Source organism: Felis catus, chromosome E2 (genome assembly GCF_018350175.1).
Source record: "Felis catus isolate Fca126 chromosome E2, F.catus_Fca126_mat1.0, whole genome shotgun sequence".
Classification (NCBI taxonomy): domain Eukaryota; kingdom Metazoa; phylum Chordata; class Mammalia; order Carnivora; family Felidae; genus Felis; species Felis catus.
This window is the reverse complement of record NC_058382.1, coordinates 7,053,839-7,068,238: the sequence shown is the minus strand read 5'-3', so window position 1 is coordinate 7,068,238 and position 14,400 is coordinate 7,053,839. Positions and strand designations below refer to the sequence as shown.

The following is a 14,400-nucleotide window of genomic DNA, read 5'->3' as shown; positions in this document are numbered from 1 at the left end:
TTTTCAACTTGAATCTCTCTCCTACGGGGTTACATTCTGTGTTTTGGTGGAAGTCAAGAAGGTACCAGTGGAAGAAGTATAATCTTTTGAATATTTGAACTTCCCAAGGAATCCCCAAGCAATTCTGTGCCTGTGGCCTACTGGCTTAATAAAAATATCATGTCCCCCATAGCTATAAATCAACTCAGTGCTACCATAGATGATAACACCAAAGGCACATTCCACACTATTTGGAATCTTGAAGCACAAGCGTGTACCCTGCTGATCCATAATGTACTTAAAAGGGACATCATGACACACTTATTCTGTACAGATATAGAACACAAGAGTTCTTCCTGTGAGAGGATATTGAACTCTCCATATCAGGTGATATTCAGTCTCATGCAGTGGGTGGTTTGTAAAGGAAGAACTCCAAGAAGACATTTTGGTAATTGTGTGGTTTTTACCTCACAGGGCACTGGGCTTTTTAAACCTTAGGTGTTTCATTTTTACAATAATACAATGACATAGGTATAATTGATAACTTATGTTTGCAAGTAGAAATAGCAAAGAGAAAGGAAGTGACTTAGCCAACAACATCCAGCAGATAAGAGGTGGAGGTGGGAAATGATCACAGATCTGCTGGGAAGGGGCAGAGCTTGAAGGGAGAGTTGGATTGGGAAGGAAGACAGCATAGGAGCTGGCCCTAGGAGGTCTGGATGGGGGGACAGGTAAGGAATCATAGGCAATGTAGATCCTCAGAAAATGCACTCACCCTCAGTCTTCAGAGTGCAGTGTCCAGGTTCAAGCTCTTCCTCCTTCAGCAAGTCTCCTCCATTTGCTCACCTACAAAGTGCAGAGAAGGGAAATATACTTGTGAAAATCCAACAATCCCGGGTTCCATGAGGTTATTGGGGTGGAGGGGAGGAGTACCAAGTAAGCTAATGGGTGAGAAACCACTTTGTAACTTGGAAATACTGTGCATCAGTTAAATGTCCATGAGGATCCCTTGTTTCAGTCCCAGTCTGTCTTTCCCTTCAGACCAGACCCAGAAACCAGAGCTCCACGACCTAGAGATTCTTGTGGTTGGAGATCCTGTGACCTTGACCTGTACCATCAAAGGCACCTGTGCAGAGAAACCAAAGCCTTTTTCCTTTCCTGGAATTGGCCCGCTCTCTCCTCCAACACAGACGGCTCCAGCAACTCCTCCTCCTGGTGCCGCACTTCACCCCAAAGCCTCAGGATTATGGCACCACTCTCAGATGTTATTTGAACTTCTCCCTAGCTAAGTTGACCAGAAGTAGCATGGTCATGTTCCAGGCGGTCTGTAAGTGCTGGTGGGCAAAGGAAGACGCAGAGTCTGAGAGAACTGGTGGGCTCAAGAGAAATTCCTGAGTCCTGGGGTGGGGCTGGGTGGGAGGAGTCTGGGAAGCTGTCACATCTTCTCAGGGCTTCTATGGCTGGAAGGCCAGAGGTAAGAGCTGAGCCAGAGTCAGAGATAGATGAGGAAGGAGGATGTAGGGTAACTGGTCTGTGAAGTCCTACTCCTCTGGGCTTCCAGAAAGTCTTTCCAAAGCTCTTGAGAATCATGAATAAGGAAAAGGCTGGGTCCTGAAGGACGTAGAAAAGGGAAGTCAGGATACCTTGCTGATTGCTGACCTTCCCTTCCCGTAGCACCCACTAGGCTGCTCTATTCATCTTGTTCCTTGGAGAAGACTCTACAGTGCAACTGTTCCTTCCATGGGATCCCTACACCCTCTGTGCAGTGGTTGATGGAAGGTGTTCCTGTGGATGTGAACAGCACAGACAACATCTTCCAGGTGACTTCCACCATAATTGGCCCCTGGACCAACAGCACCATCAGCCTCATAGGGGAGCCAGAAATAGTCATGAGTCTCCGCTGTGAGGGGAAGAACCAGTATGGAACCCATACTTCAAGCATCTTCCTCCTACCAGGTAAGTACACAGGGGACTACTGACTGAACTAGAATGACAGCACCTGGGGACCAAGATGAGGATGGGCACAGGGCCAGAGGGAAGAGGAGTAGCTCAGACTTCACAGCCTTAGAAGAAAAAACACTCTCACTTCCCTCTGATTCCAGATAAACGTTCAGTTTACAGTGTGTTCACGAAGGGGCTGATCCAGGGCGTTGTGTATGGATCCATTGCATCGGCACTGTTCTTCTTCTTCCTTGTCCTCCTTGCGTGAGTATCAGGTTGAAATTCATCATCAAGCCTTTTCCAACACCTACTACATTTATTTATGTCCCTTATTCCCTTCCATTCTTCTCCAGTATTTGCCTTAAGGCTATAAATTTCCCTCTAAGCACAACTATAGCTGCATCTCACAAATTTTAATATGAAGTATTTTAGTATCACTTGGGTAAATATTTCTAATTTCCATTACGATTTTTTGACCCATGGGTTTTTTCCTCAGGCACAACAGCATTCTCTAATAATTCTTTTCTTTATTTCTACCTTAAATCCAGTAAGTGGAAAGAATATACTATGCATGATTTCAATTCTTTATTTTCTTTGTGGCATAATTTTTGTGTAGTTTTTATAAATATTCCACATAGGCTTAAGAAATGTATATTCTATATTTGTTGAAGGAAGTGTTCCATTGATATATAGCCTCTAAATCAGGTTTACTGATCATGTTTACATCTTCTCTAGTTGTACTGTGACCTCTACTCGGTGCCCTTCTCTGCACGTCACCTCGCATCCCTGCCCCTTTCTCTCACCTGGCTGAAATTTAGTCATCATTTAGGGCTCAGCTCACAGCCCTCCCATCATGCACTCCAGGAAACTTTCCCTGGCACCTGGACTGGGTGCGTTTTCAAGCCCCTCCCCCCAGGCAACTGGGCTTTCAGATATTGTCAGTGCTAATGGTTATACTCTATTGTGACTAAATGTGGATATCTTTTTTTTGTTTGTTTGTTTGTTTGTTGTTGTGTACATCTGGCCTTTTTCATCTGTGATTTGGTGTATTTTATCAATTCTGGAAATTTTTCAGCCATTGTTGCATACATTACTGCATCCACCCTTTCCTTTCACTGTGGGCTTCTCATTTAATATTTCTCAGACTTTTTTTTTTCTCTGTTTTACCTCTTACCCTGTGTCCCGTATTTTCCAGGGACGTAGACAAGCGAACAAGTGCTAGGTTAGAGGTCCATACAAGGGAGATACCAAGAGGACCCCACTGCTTCAGAATCTCCATCTTTGTAGGGGAGGGTAGCATCCATACCGGCTAGAAATCTTCCCACCCACCCTTGGGGAGCTTTCCCCAACAGACAACTCTGTCAGTATCACAGATGTTTTCTTTCTTTCTCCAACTCTCTTATCTCCTCCCCCTCACTCTCAGCAATAAGTTTTACCTACTTCATAGGAAAAAAAAAGCAACTCCCCAACACCTACAGTTATTGCCACTGGCACTGGTGATTTACTCCTTGCCTTTTTCAGAGAAAGAGGCATCCCTCTTCCTGTCCAAGGTTAGCCTCACCTCCTTTGCCTGGGAATCCATCTCCTCCACACTCCATTAATCATCCCTTCTGTCTCTTAAATTTTCAGTCATTCTTTCTTTACTGGCTCTTTCTCTGAAAGATATAAACATGCCCAAATCTCTCCTGCGTCAGCCCCACAAATTCCTCCTGTGTACCATCCAATTTTTTTGAGAGAGAATAGCTTATACCCGCTGCCTGATTCTCCTCACTCTTACATTCTTCAGTCCCTTGCTGTCTGCTCTCCAGCACCAAGCCACTGAAATGGCACTGTCTGAGGCAGCCAGTTATCCTTGCTCTCAAAATTATTCTCAGGATCCAATGGCAGATGTTCTGTATCTTTCTTGTTCACTTTAGGTGGCATTTATGATTCTGGTTGGGGTGGGGGTAAGGCCCTCCTACACATGGGTATTTTTTTTTTCACAGCGAAGAAGTATGGCGAGGCTGTCTGCTGAAAATGACATGGGTGGGGGCAGGGGTGGGGGGAAGGGATCAGGAAGAATGGTAATGATGGTGAGGTGGTTGGAATGGCCACTGAAGAGAATGAGTGGGATCCACACAAGAGCAAGGAAAACAATTGGTGACCAGCAACAGAGGCCCAGTGGTGACTGCAGGTTGCTCATTGTTAGCAGCACCAAGCATCATTGCTATGTCATGTTTCCTCCCAGCAGCTGTCATTGGAAGAAAAGGGGTGAATGGCAGCATTGATCTGGGTTCGGGTCTTTACAGGCAGGGTGCCATGGAAGGGTGACAGGATGGGAGACCAAAGAGACTGTGGAAGCCGGAGGAAGAGGGCACTCAAGTGGACAGCTGTTGTACCCGGTGGGGTGGGCGATAAGGAAGAGAAACCAGGAGGGCCTTCACAAGCATAGAGTGTGGCGTCTTGGATCTGAAGCCTCCATCTGTGAGATCAAAAAACAGAAACACAAGACTAGACAAGAGCCCAAGAAAGCTGAACAGAATAGGGGATTCTGGGTGGCTCAGTCAGTTGTCTGACTCTTGGTTTCGGCTCAGGTCATGATCTCATGGTTCATGAGACTGAGCCCCACATTGGACTCTGTGCTGCCAGCGTGGAGCTTACTTGGGATTCTCTCTCTTCCCCCTCCCAACTTTCTGCCCCTCCCCTGCTCACGTGCACGTTTCTACTCTCTCTCAAAATAAATAAACTTAAAAAGAAAGCTGAATAGAACAGAACTAGGCAGAGCATGGGGTTATTATGGTTTAAACTGTCATAGGTGGAAGTTTCAACAGATGATGCATATGGGATAATGATTTAAGGAGATAAGTCACATTAGTCAGGATTCTTCCAGTTGTGAGTGACGAGAGCTGAATTCAGCAAGCTCAAGGAACGAAGAACAGTTATTTGTTGCTATATCACAGTCCCCTAAACTTAGTGACCTTAAACAATGGGGTCCCACCTGAATGATTCTTCAGCTTCCGTGATATCCACAGAGGTCACTTGGTATTTATCTAGCGGCTGGGCTGGCTGGGCTGGAAAGTCCAACGTGCCTTCATTCATGTGTCTGACATTTTTCTGGGGACAGCCAGAAGGCTGGGCTCATCTGGGCCCCTCTCACTTTCCATGGAGTATCAGGGCCTCTTTTATCATGGTCTCTTCCAAGGCAGAAGTCACCAGCCCTCTTTAAGGCTATGCCTGGAATTAACAGAGTGTCACTTCCATCATATTCTCTTTGAGCAAATCATAACCTAGCCAAGATTCAAGGGGAAGAGAAAACTTGAGACCCCATTTCTCCATGGGAAGAGGGCCAGAAACTTGCAGCCATCTGTAATCTGCTACAGGAACATATTGACCATCTGTTAAGTCGAAGACTTCAACAGCAGAGATTCATTTTCTCATGGTTCTGGAGGCTGGAAGTCCAAGATCAAAGTGCCAGCAGGATTGGTTTCTCCTGAGACTCTTCTCCTTGGCTTGCAGATGGCCACCCTCTTGCCTCTTCACCTGGTCATCCCTGTGTGCAAGCACACCCCTGTCTGTCCCTCTTACAAGGACACCAGTCATATTGGATTATGGGGGCCTCATAATTGAAATTGGGTGCCTCAATTTAACTTACACCTCATTGAAGGCCCTATCCAAATACAGCCCTATCAATTAGGGCCCATCCATATGAGCTCATTTTACCTCAGTTACCTTTTTTTCTTTTAATTGTTTTATGTTTATTTATTTATTTTGAGACAGAGAGCAAGCAGGGGAGGAGCAGAGAGAGAGGAGGGAGAGAGAGAATCCCAAGCAGGCTCCGCACTGTCAGCACAGAGCCTGATGTGGGGCTCAGTCTCACCAACCATGAGATCATGACCTGAGCCAAAATCAAGAGTTAGATGCTTAACCAACTGAGCCACCCAGGCACCCCACACGTGACGTTATTAAGAGTCTGCTGTCGGGGCGCCTGGGTGGCTCAGTCCGTTGGGCGGCCGACTTCGGCTCAGGTCATGATCTCGCGGTCTGTGAGTTCGAGACCCGCGTCGGGCTCTGGGCTGACCGCTGGGAGCCTGGAGCCTGTTTCAGATTGTGTGTCTCCCTCTCTCTGACCCTCCCCCGTTCATGCTTTGTCTCTCTCTGTCTCAAAAATAAATAAATGTTAAAAAAAAAAAATTTTTTTTTTAAAAAAGAGTCTGCTGTCTCCGTGTCTTTGTTCTGCTTCCTTCTGTGTTCACTTGACCTCTGGAGGCTCTTTCCTTCCACCTAGTGGCAAGATGGCCAAAGCAGCCCCATGATTATATTCTCTGATCTCAGCAACTCTAGCTGAAATAGAACTTGTCCTCTTCTTGGTGATACATCAATCCCAGAGAAGACTCTGATTGTCCCTGCTTGAGTCACAGGCCCATCCTCAACTAATGCCCTGTCCAGGTGGATAAAGTACTTTGGTGGGCCAGTCCTAAATCTGTGTACTGTGCTGTTCCAGTCCCATGGAAACCATAATTAAAGCTCCTACACATGCTTCCCCCTCACTCCTTCCCCTTCCTGACTGACCCCAGTGCTTCCCCGTGTGGCCTTGTGTGGCACAGGGTGCCCCCTCTCAGAAACTTTGAATAACAAAGTGTCTTCAATGGCAGTCATCCCTCAATTTGTTGGCTTCACCATACCTGAATACAAACAAAATCCCACGTGCATGCCCACTCCTTGGGAAGAGCCAGACTGGGCACAGCAGGGGAACCAGTGAGCAGGGTGGTTGCCATTGCCAGGGCAAGAAAGGAAGGGACCAGTCGTGTAATCAATGGTACGTCTTAACAACAGAGCACTATGCAGCTGTAAAAAAGACGAAGGAAGCTCTCTGTGTACTAATATGCACACATATGCCAAAAATACTAAGAGGAAAGGTGCAAAAAAGATTTGTCTAGGAAAAAAAAATCATATTGAGACATTAGAGGGCTGGAAGAGAAGCTGAGGAGAGGCACAGCTGTGGAGGGCCACTGAGCGGGAGGGCTGGGACTTTGTGCTGGGAGTGCTGGGGAGCCATGGGAGGGCCAGGAGCAGGGGAGTTGCAAGCCATCTCTGGGGCATGAGGCCAGGAAAGAGGCTAGGAAGAGGATCCAGCTCAAGAGAATAGGGATTTGTATCTGCATTTGATGAGGGGAGTGCAGTGCTGGTCACAGAACCAGCAAATGGAGGGAAAATTGGTCTTCTGACCCCCAGCCCAGGGAATGGGGAAGGGGTGGGGGGAGACTAAGCACAGTATTAACCACAAGGCTTGTTGCCCTAGAATGAAGATTCTTAAATGGTGGGAGGACAGGCACATTCCCAAGGCCAGAGAGACCCCAATTATCCAGAAGCCAGAGCTGCCGGAAGAGCCAGAAACAGCCATGGAGTCTGAAGCCAAAACTCCTGGGCCTCAATTGGAAGTAAGTCCCTGGGCTTGACAGGGCCACCAGCCAGGCTGCTGCACAGCTGATGCCAGCTGATCTCCACGAGCTGCCGGAACTCACCCACTGCCTAGCAGCACCACTGGGGAACACTGGTTAGAAACAAGGATTCTCAGGGGTCCCTGGACCTGTGAACCCAGCCCCTCAGGGTCAGAGCCCAGAGGGCGGCAATCTCTCCTGCGCATTGCGAGTCGTGGCCACTGGCAGGGCTGGGCCTGAACAGAGTGTCTGTCTAGTTCCTCAAGCCAAGTCCATGCCATGGATGGTAAGGACCCTGAGGGGCTCCAGGCCCAGCCCCTGCCCCACCTGGGGAGGCAGCCTTGGCCACAAGTGGCTGCTGCCCTGCTGGGAGAGAACAGTCAGTACCAGAGAGTGGGGCCTTCTCAGTCTGCTCGGAGCTGCCACAACAGAGTACCACAGACTGGGGAGCTTAAACCACACAAGTTTATCTTCACAGTGCCAGAGGCCAGAAGACCAAGATCAAAGCGTCCGCAGGGCTGGCTCCTTTGAAGGCCTCTCTCCCTGACTTATAGACGGCCACCTTCTCCCTGCGTCCTCACATGGCCTTCCCTGTGTGCATCCGTGTCCTAATCTCCTCTTTGTATGAGGACACCAGTCATAATGGATTAGGGCCCACCCTAATGGCCTCATGTTAACTTAATCATCTCTTTAAAGGCCCTGTCTCCAAATGCAGTCGCCTTGTGCTGGGGATTAGGGCTTCAACATATGAATTTGGCGGTGGGCGGGCACAATTCAGCTATTTGTATCCTCTATTGATGGGGACCCAGAAAGGGGAAGGGCTTGGCCAGGGCAGGGGGAACACCAGGACCTGGTTTTCTCACAGTCTAGGGCTCCCGAGAGAGGACAGACCATGGACAGACAGACTCCCAGACGGATCAAGACACACGCATGGATCGAAGATGCGGAGACCGACCGGCCCAGCCAGACCTCACAGACCTACAGGGCAGGAGCAGCGACTTTGTCTGAGACTCTAAGACCGGAGACCACTGCTAGGAGCTCACGCATTCCCTGGGCAGACATCCCCCCAAAGACTCCTGGGTGCTGGGCCTCTTGGTCAGCCCCCACCAGGGACTCACCTGCTTCCTGCCCTTAAGCCACACGGTCTGGGCCGGCAGCCGGACGTGCAGGAGCACGGAGGATGGACAGAGGAGCCTGGGGGGAGGCAGCACTAGGAAATGGGCTAATGCTGTGGCAGAGGCCACGCGGGCACTGTGACCCAGAGTGACCAGTCACCCTCCTGAGGCCTCGGGCACTGCCAAGCAAATCCGCCCTCGGCGTTCTGCAGAGAGAAACGGGGAGCTGTGGGAGGGAAGCGCCCGAAACACTAAAGAAGCCCCAGAGGCCTCTCTGCAGGGACACTGGGGATCATGAAGCCCGTCCTCCACACCCCGACATTGCAAACGGGGAAACCGAGCCTCAGAGTGCCTCAGGCCACTCAGCAACGCTGTGCACTGCTCAGGACCCCTCCATCCCAGGACCTTTGATCCCTGGAGCAGCTCTCCCCGTCCCTGGCCATTTTCTCCTGCACTAAGATTCTAGTGCACAGGTTGCAAAATCAAAAGCCCCCGTTGGCCCCGCAGGTAACAAAATGGGTGCCGTTGGCCTGGTGGGGACCTGGTCCATCTTGAGAGCAGGCTCCCCACCTGAAGGGGGTGCCAGCAACAGCGAACTCAGCTCCAACCCTTACCTCCCGGCAGGAATGAGATCTGAACTGCTGGGTCTTCTGGTTTTGTTTTAATGTATCTGTCATCTACCTCTGTCTGTCTGTCTGTCTATCGATCTATCTATCTATATCTATCATCTATCCATCCTCTATCTATCTATCTCTGTATTTTCAGAAGAATCCAGATACTTAGATTCTAGTGTGAAATTTCTGGATTCGCACACGTTAGTAACAGTGTTTAAAAAGCACCATGGGTCCTGGGGCGCCTGCGTGGCTCAGTCATTTAGGCATCCAACTCGATTTTGGCTCAGGTCGTGATCTCATGGTTCGTCAGGCTCTGTGCTGACAGTGTTGGGATTCTCTCTCTCCCTCTCTGTCCTTTCCCACTCGTACACTCTCTCTCCAAAAACAAGTAAACTTAAAAAAAAAAAAAAAAAAAAGACAGCATAGATCCATGTAAAGCCCCGTGTGGACCGATCACTTGCAAGTCTGATCAGAAGCATAGACCTGGAGGAGACACCTTTTCTCTAAACACACCTCCTGCCCAAAGGAGGTGTGGTCATTCAGAATGCCAGCGCCTCGCCCAGTGGAAACAATCCCCAGACCTTGGGAAGAGGCTCGGGTCTGGAAGAATGAGGAAGAATTATTTGGGTGGAGAAGGACGTTCCAGGAATTCGTCCACTCGTCTGCCACAAATGACTGCAGTGGCCCCGTGTGCCAGGCCCTGGGCTGGGGACACAGATGAGTGTGGTCCAGGTGCTGCGCAGCCAGGGCTGCATAGGGGGAGCCTCTGGAAGGGGGAGGGGCAGGGGCCAGCCCTGGGAAGAGAGCGTGTGGCCCCAGCTGGGAGCCGCAGCATTGCCGTCGCGCTGGGCAGACGTGCTGGGGGCAGGGGAGCCACAGGAGGGAAGCTAGGAGGCAGGAGCCCTAGCGCTCCCGCAAGGGGGCGACGACAGGGAGAAAGGAGCCGGGCAAAACGCCACCGGCTGGGCCCGAGGAGTCACCCAGCCCGCTCTCCAGAGAAGCTAGAGGGACTGATGCTTGGAGGGCACACATGGCAAGTTCAACTTCAGCGGCCAGCGGGTTAAGGACTCCCAGACACGGCGACACCTAGTTCAGGAAAAACGGACTGTCCCCGTGGGGGAGTGGCAGGGTGGGGGTGGCGGGGGCGGGAGCCCGCAGCAGCTCCACAAACAAAGATGAGGTTGGAAAACGCATCCCCGGCCAAGGAGCGGTTGCAGGGCCGACCTCTTTCTCCAGAGTCCCTGGCTCCCCATCCATCTCACACGCCCTCCCCCAGCCCGGTTCCAGACTCAGTTAACCCCTGGTGTGCCCGCACCGAGCTGCGCTTGGAGGATGGAGGACAGGGCTGCCACTGTCCCTGCCTCTCCAGCGGAGGGATCTCCCGCGGTCACTGCAGCAGGGCCGAGAGAGCACGGAGCTTCGGGATCAGCCGCCGCGCGCCGCCGGGGTTGGGCTACCTGTGCCGGGACCCCAGCGCTGCCCTATCCCCAGCTTCATCTGCGGAATGGGACCATAACCTCCTGCGTCGCTGTGAGGGGAGAACGTGTTCCCGGCTACCTGGCACCGCGGGACGTTGAGGGCCCCGGCTGGCAGCTCTCGTCGGTTTGAGCTCTTTGCTCCAGGTCCTGTTCTAAGCCCATCAACATCCTCCCATTTGTATCCACCAGAGTCCAGCCCAGGAAACAACCAGTAGCCGGTCCATATGAAGAGATTTATTGTGGGGCGCCTGGGTGGCTCCGTTGGTTGAGCGCCCGACTTCGGCTCAGGTCATGATCTGGCAGTTGGTGGGTTCGAGCCCCGCATCGGGCTCTGTGCCCGGACCCTGCTTCGGATTCTGGGTCTCCCTCTCTCTCTCTGTCCCTCCCCCACTCACACTCTGTCTCTCTCTCTCTCTCTCTCTCTCAAAAATAAGCAAACATTGAGAAAAAGAGAGATGTATTGCAAGGAATTGGCTTATGTGGCTGTGGGACTGGCTAGGCACACCTGACATCCGGAGGGCAGGCGGCCAGGAGGCTCTCGGGCTTATGAAGCTATTGTCCCCCAGCCGAATTTCGTCTCCTGGGAATCCAATCTGCTCTGAAGACCTTTCAACTGATTGAATCAAGCCCACCCAGATTATTGAGAATTATCTCGACTGATTAAAGATGTCAGTCACACCCATGAAATACCTTTCGGGCAACACTAGGTGGAGGTGTGACTGATGGGGACCTCTGGCCCTAGCCAAGTTCACGCGTAAAACTGACCCCACCGTTTGATCCCCACCCCAGTGCTGGGAGGTGGATGCTATTATTATTTCCATGCTGTAGGGAGGGACAACGAGACTCAGAGAGGTTAAGGAGCCTGCCTGATGAGCACAGATAGAGACATGGGAGCCAGTGCTCGGACACCCCCTACCCGCCCTGCCTGGGGCAGTGAGTATCTTCAACTGATATTAACAACACCCAGCACATTTCCAGGGACATGACAGTGGCAGTTACAAAGTGGGTGATCGTACCTGACCTTTCGTGGGGAGGAAGCTGGTGAAGAGGGTAAGGAGTTATTCTTTTTTTTTTTTTTTTTTTCCTTTGAGAAAGAGAGAATCCCAAGCAGGCTCTACACTGTCAGCACAGAGCCCAATGCAGGGCTCGAACCCATAAACTGAGAGATCATGACCTGAGCTGAAACCAAGAGTTGGATACTTAGCCAACTGAGCCATTCAGGAGCCCCAGGGGTTATTTATTCTTTTAAAAAATGTATAGAGGGGCTCCTGGGTGGCTCAGTCGGTTAAGCATCCAACTTTCGATTTCGGCTCAGGTCATGATCGCATGGTTCGTGAGTTCGAGCCCCACATCAGGCTCTCTGCTGTCAGCACAGAGCCTGCTTGGGATCCTCCGTCTCCCTCTCTCTCTGCCCCTCCCCCGTTCAGGCTCTTTCTCAAAATAAATTTAAAAACTTTCGAAAAGTGTATTGAGAGCCTGCTATGTGTAAGGGACTGGGGACGTGGTGCTGAATGAGACAGAGATGGTCCCTTGGGGGCTCCCTTGGGGAGCTTAGAGCCTGGTAAGGGAGAAAGACTGGGCAAGGTAAGCAGACTAGAATAAGTAAGCAGGATGCATGACAGGTAAGGGAGATAGGGAAAACAGTGGGTGTCCCTGCTTGGCCAAGGGTGGCCGTGGAAGGCCTCTCGGAGGTGAAGATCTTGGAAGAAGAGAATCCAGGCAGAGAACAGAGGTGAGCAAAGGCCTGGGGGCTGAGTGCCTGGTGTGTCTGCAGAGAGGAAAAAGCCAATGCCAGAATTCTCCAGAAGGGGGGGAGGGGGGCCTGGGTGGCTCAGTGTGGGTTAAGCATCCCACTCTTGATTTCAGCTCAGGTCATAATCTCATGATTCATGGGTTCGAGCCCCACATCGGGCTCTGTGCTGACAGCGTGGAGCCTACTTGGGATCCTTTCTCTCCCTCTCTCTCTGCCGTCCCCCCTTGTGCACTCTCTCTCTCTCAAAATAAACTTAAAAAAAATCTCCAGAAGGATGCTGCAGTTCCCTCAGGACCCAACCAAGAGCCCCTTGAGAACCCACAAACACGAGGCGTGGGCCCCTTCCAAGACCACATACTTTTATTTGAACTTCCAACTTTGGGCTTTAATGAATTACTCATTTTCAAAGAGGTTTTGCGGGAGCAAGTTACAAAGGGGAACAGAACGAAAAAGCAAGACCCTGGCCTCATCCCAGTCCCCAGAGACAACCCGTTGCCCCCGGTGCCTGTGTTTCCCCCCACCGCTGAGAAGCAGCGCTGTGGCCCCCAGGGGCCACCAGACAAGAACCAAGGAAGGCTGCTAGCAGGCAGGGAAGACAGCATTCTCTGGCCACCCACCCTCCGGCGTTCAGCCTATGCCTCTCTCTGGCCAAACCTGCCTTGAGGTCAAAGGGCAGGGGAGCTTGCTGACGTGGTCAGTAGAGGTCAGCCTCCCAGGCATGGACCAGGGGCGTGGAGGATAGAGGGGACATGTAGTGTGAGGCCGAGTAATGGCCCCCAAAGATACCAGATCCTAATCCCTGGAACCCATGGACGCTACTCTACGAAGGAAAAATGGTCTTTTCAGATGTGATTGAATGAAGGATCCTGAGGGGATTATCCTGGATGATCCAAGTGGGCCCTAAATACAATCACAGTTACCCTTACGTGAGGGGCGGAGCTTGGAGCCACACAGCCACAAGCCAAGGAACGTGCAGGTGGCGACCAGAAGCTGACAGAGGCAGGGGACAGATTCTCCCCCACCCAGCCCCAGAAGCCTCCGGAGGGAGTATGGCCCTGTCGACATCTTGATTTTGGCCCCCGGGGGACATCAGTGTCGGACCGCTGGTCTCCAAAACCGGGAGGGAACAGCATGTGTGGTTCTAAGCTTCCATGTTTTTGGCAATTTGTTCCAGCAGCCCTAGGGAGCCCTGGCGGATGGGGAAGGCGTGGAGAAATTATTCTTACCCTCAGTGTTTCGGATGGCACAACTAAGGCACAGAAACTGTAAAGTAAGTGGTCCAACCGAGCATTTTCTTTTCTAATTTGAACAGGGAAATTTTAATATAAGGAGTTATTAACTATAACAGGTAATAATCTCTAAAAGGGTAAAGGAATATTGTGGGACTCAGGGAGGAAGCCGGAGGAAGGAATGAGCCTGGAAAGGGCCCTCCCCGCCAAGGCTGGAGTTGAGCCCACACTGCAAGAGATGTGGGTGTGGACCCTTGGACTGCGGGAAAGTTGGCTGGCTTGCCCAGACCGGAGCTGGTCCACAGATACTGAGTAAGCAGAGAACACCCCACCCAAGGGCCAGCGGGTGAAGCTGGGAAGCCAGCTTCTAGGACCCACTGGGAAGCCATCAACTGGGACAGCACTGAAACTTGATGAGACGCCATCGCCGTGGGCACCCCCGAAACCTGACGGAGGTGAGCGCCACTGAATGCACCCCACACGTGTCACTGGTGACCACGCGGTAAGAGCAAGAAGAAGCCCAAGGAAAAATCAGAACAAGGCAGAAGCCCTGTTCCTCCTGCAGGGTCCCTCAGTTTCCCTCTACTGACAAAGCTTAGCAACCTGCTTACCGCAAAGGGGGAATGTTTAAAGGTTGCAGCTCTATTTTTGCAGAACGGGTAATAAAGGATGGCTTTGGAGCATAGAGGCAATAGCCAAGTAGTATGATTATCCATTCATTCTGTCAGGTCTGGGAGGAGTGGGGTATTCTTTTTACGTGATTGGCAGATTTCCTTGTGTGTGTGTGTGTGTGTGTGTGTGTGTGTGTGTGTGTGAAGTGCTTGTTCAAGTCTTTTTGCCAATTTTTTAAAGTGTTTATTTATTTTGAGAGAGA

The 14,400-nt window shown here is 51.0% G+C and overlaps 1 protein-coding gene across 8 annotated transcripts in view; it reads left to right on the top strand.

Annotated features, from left to right (window-relative positions):
* SIGLECL1 (SIGLEC family like 1) overlaps positions 1 to 9,442 on the top strand; it is a 32,425-nt gene extending 22,983 nt beyond the window's left edge. For 2 of the 8 annotated variants that reach the window (XM_045046294.1, XM_045046295.1), the window contains 5 exons: positions 1,026 to 1,306; positions 1,654 to 1,935; positions 2,082 to 2,184; positions 7,199 to 7,337; positions 8,203 to 9,442. In XM_045046294.1, coding sequence (XP_044902229.1) covers positions 1,285 to 1,306; positions 1,654 to 1,935; positions 2,082 to 2,184; positions 7,199 to 7,337; positions 8,203 to 8,472 — 816 coding nt within the window. In that variant the 5' untranslated portion in view covers positions 1,026 to 1,284 and the 3' untranslated portion in view covers positions 8,473 to 9,442. The other 6 variants (XM_019818622.3, XM_019818623.3, XR_006590449.1 and 3 more) reach the window with 5 other exon arrangements.
* Positions 9,443 to 14,400: the final 4,958 nt, after the last annotated feature.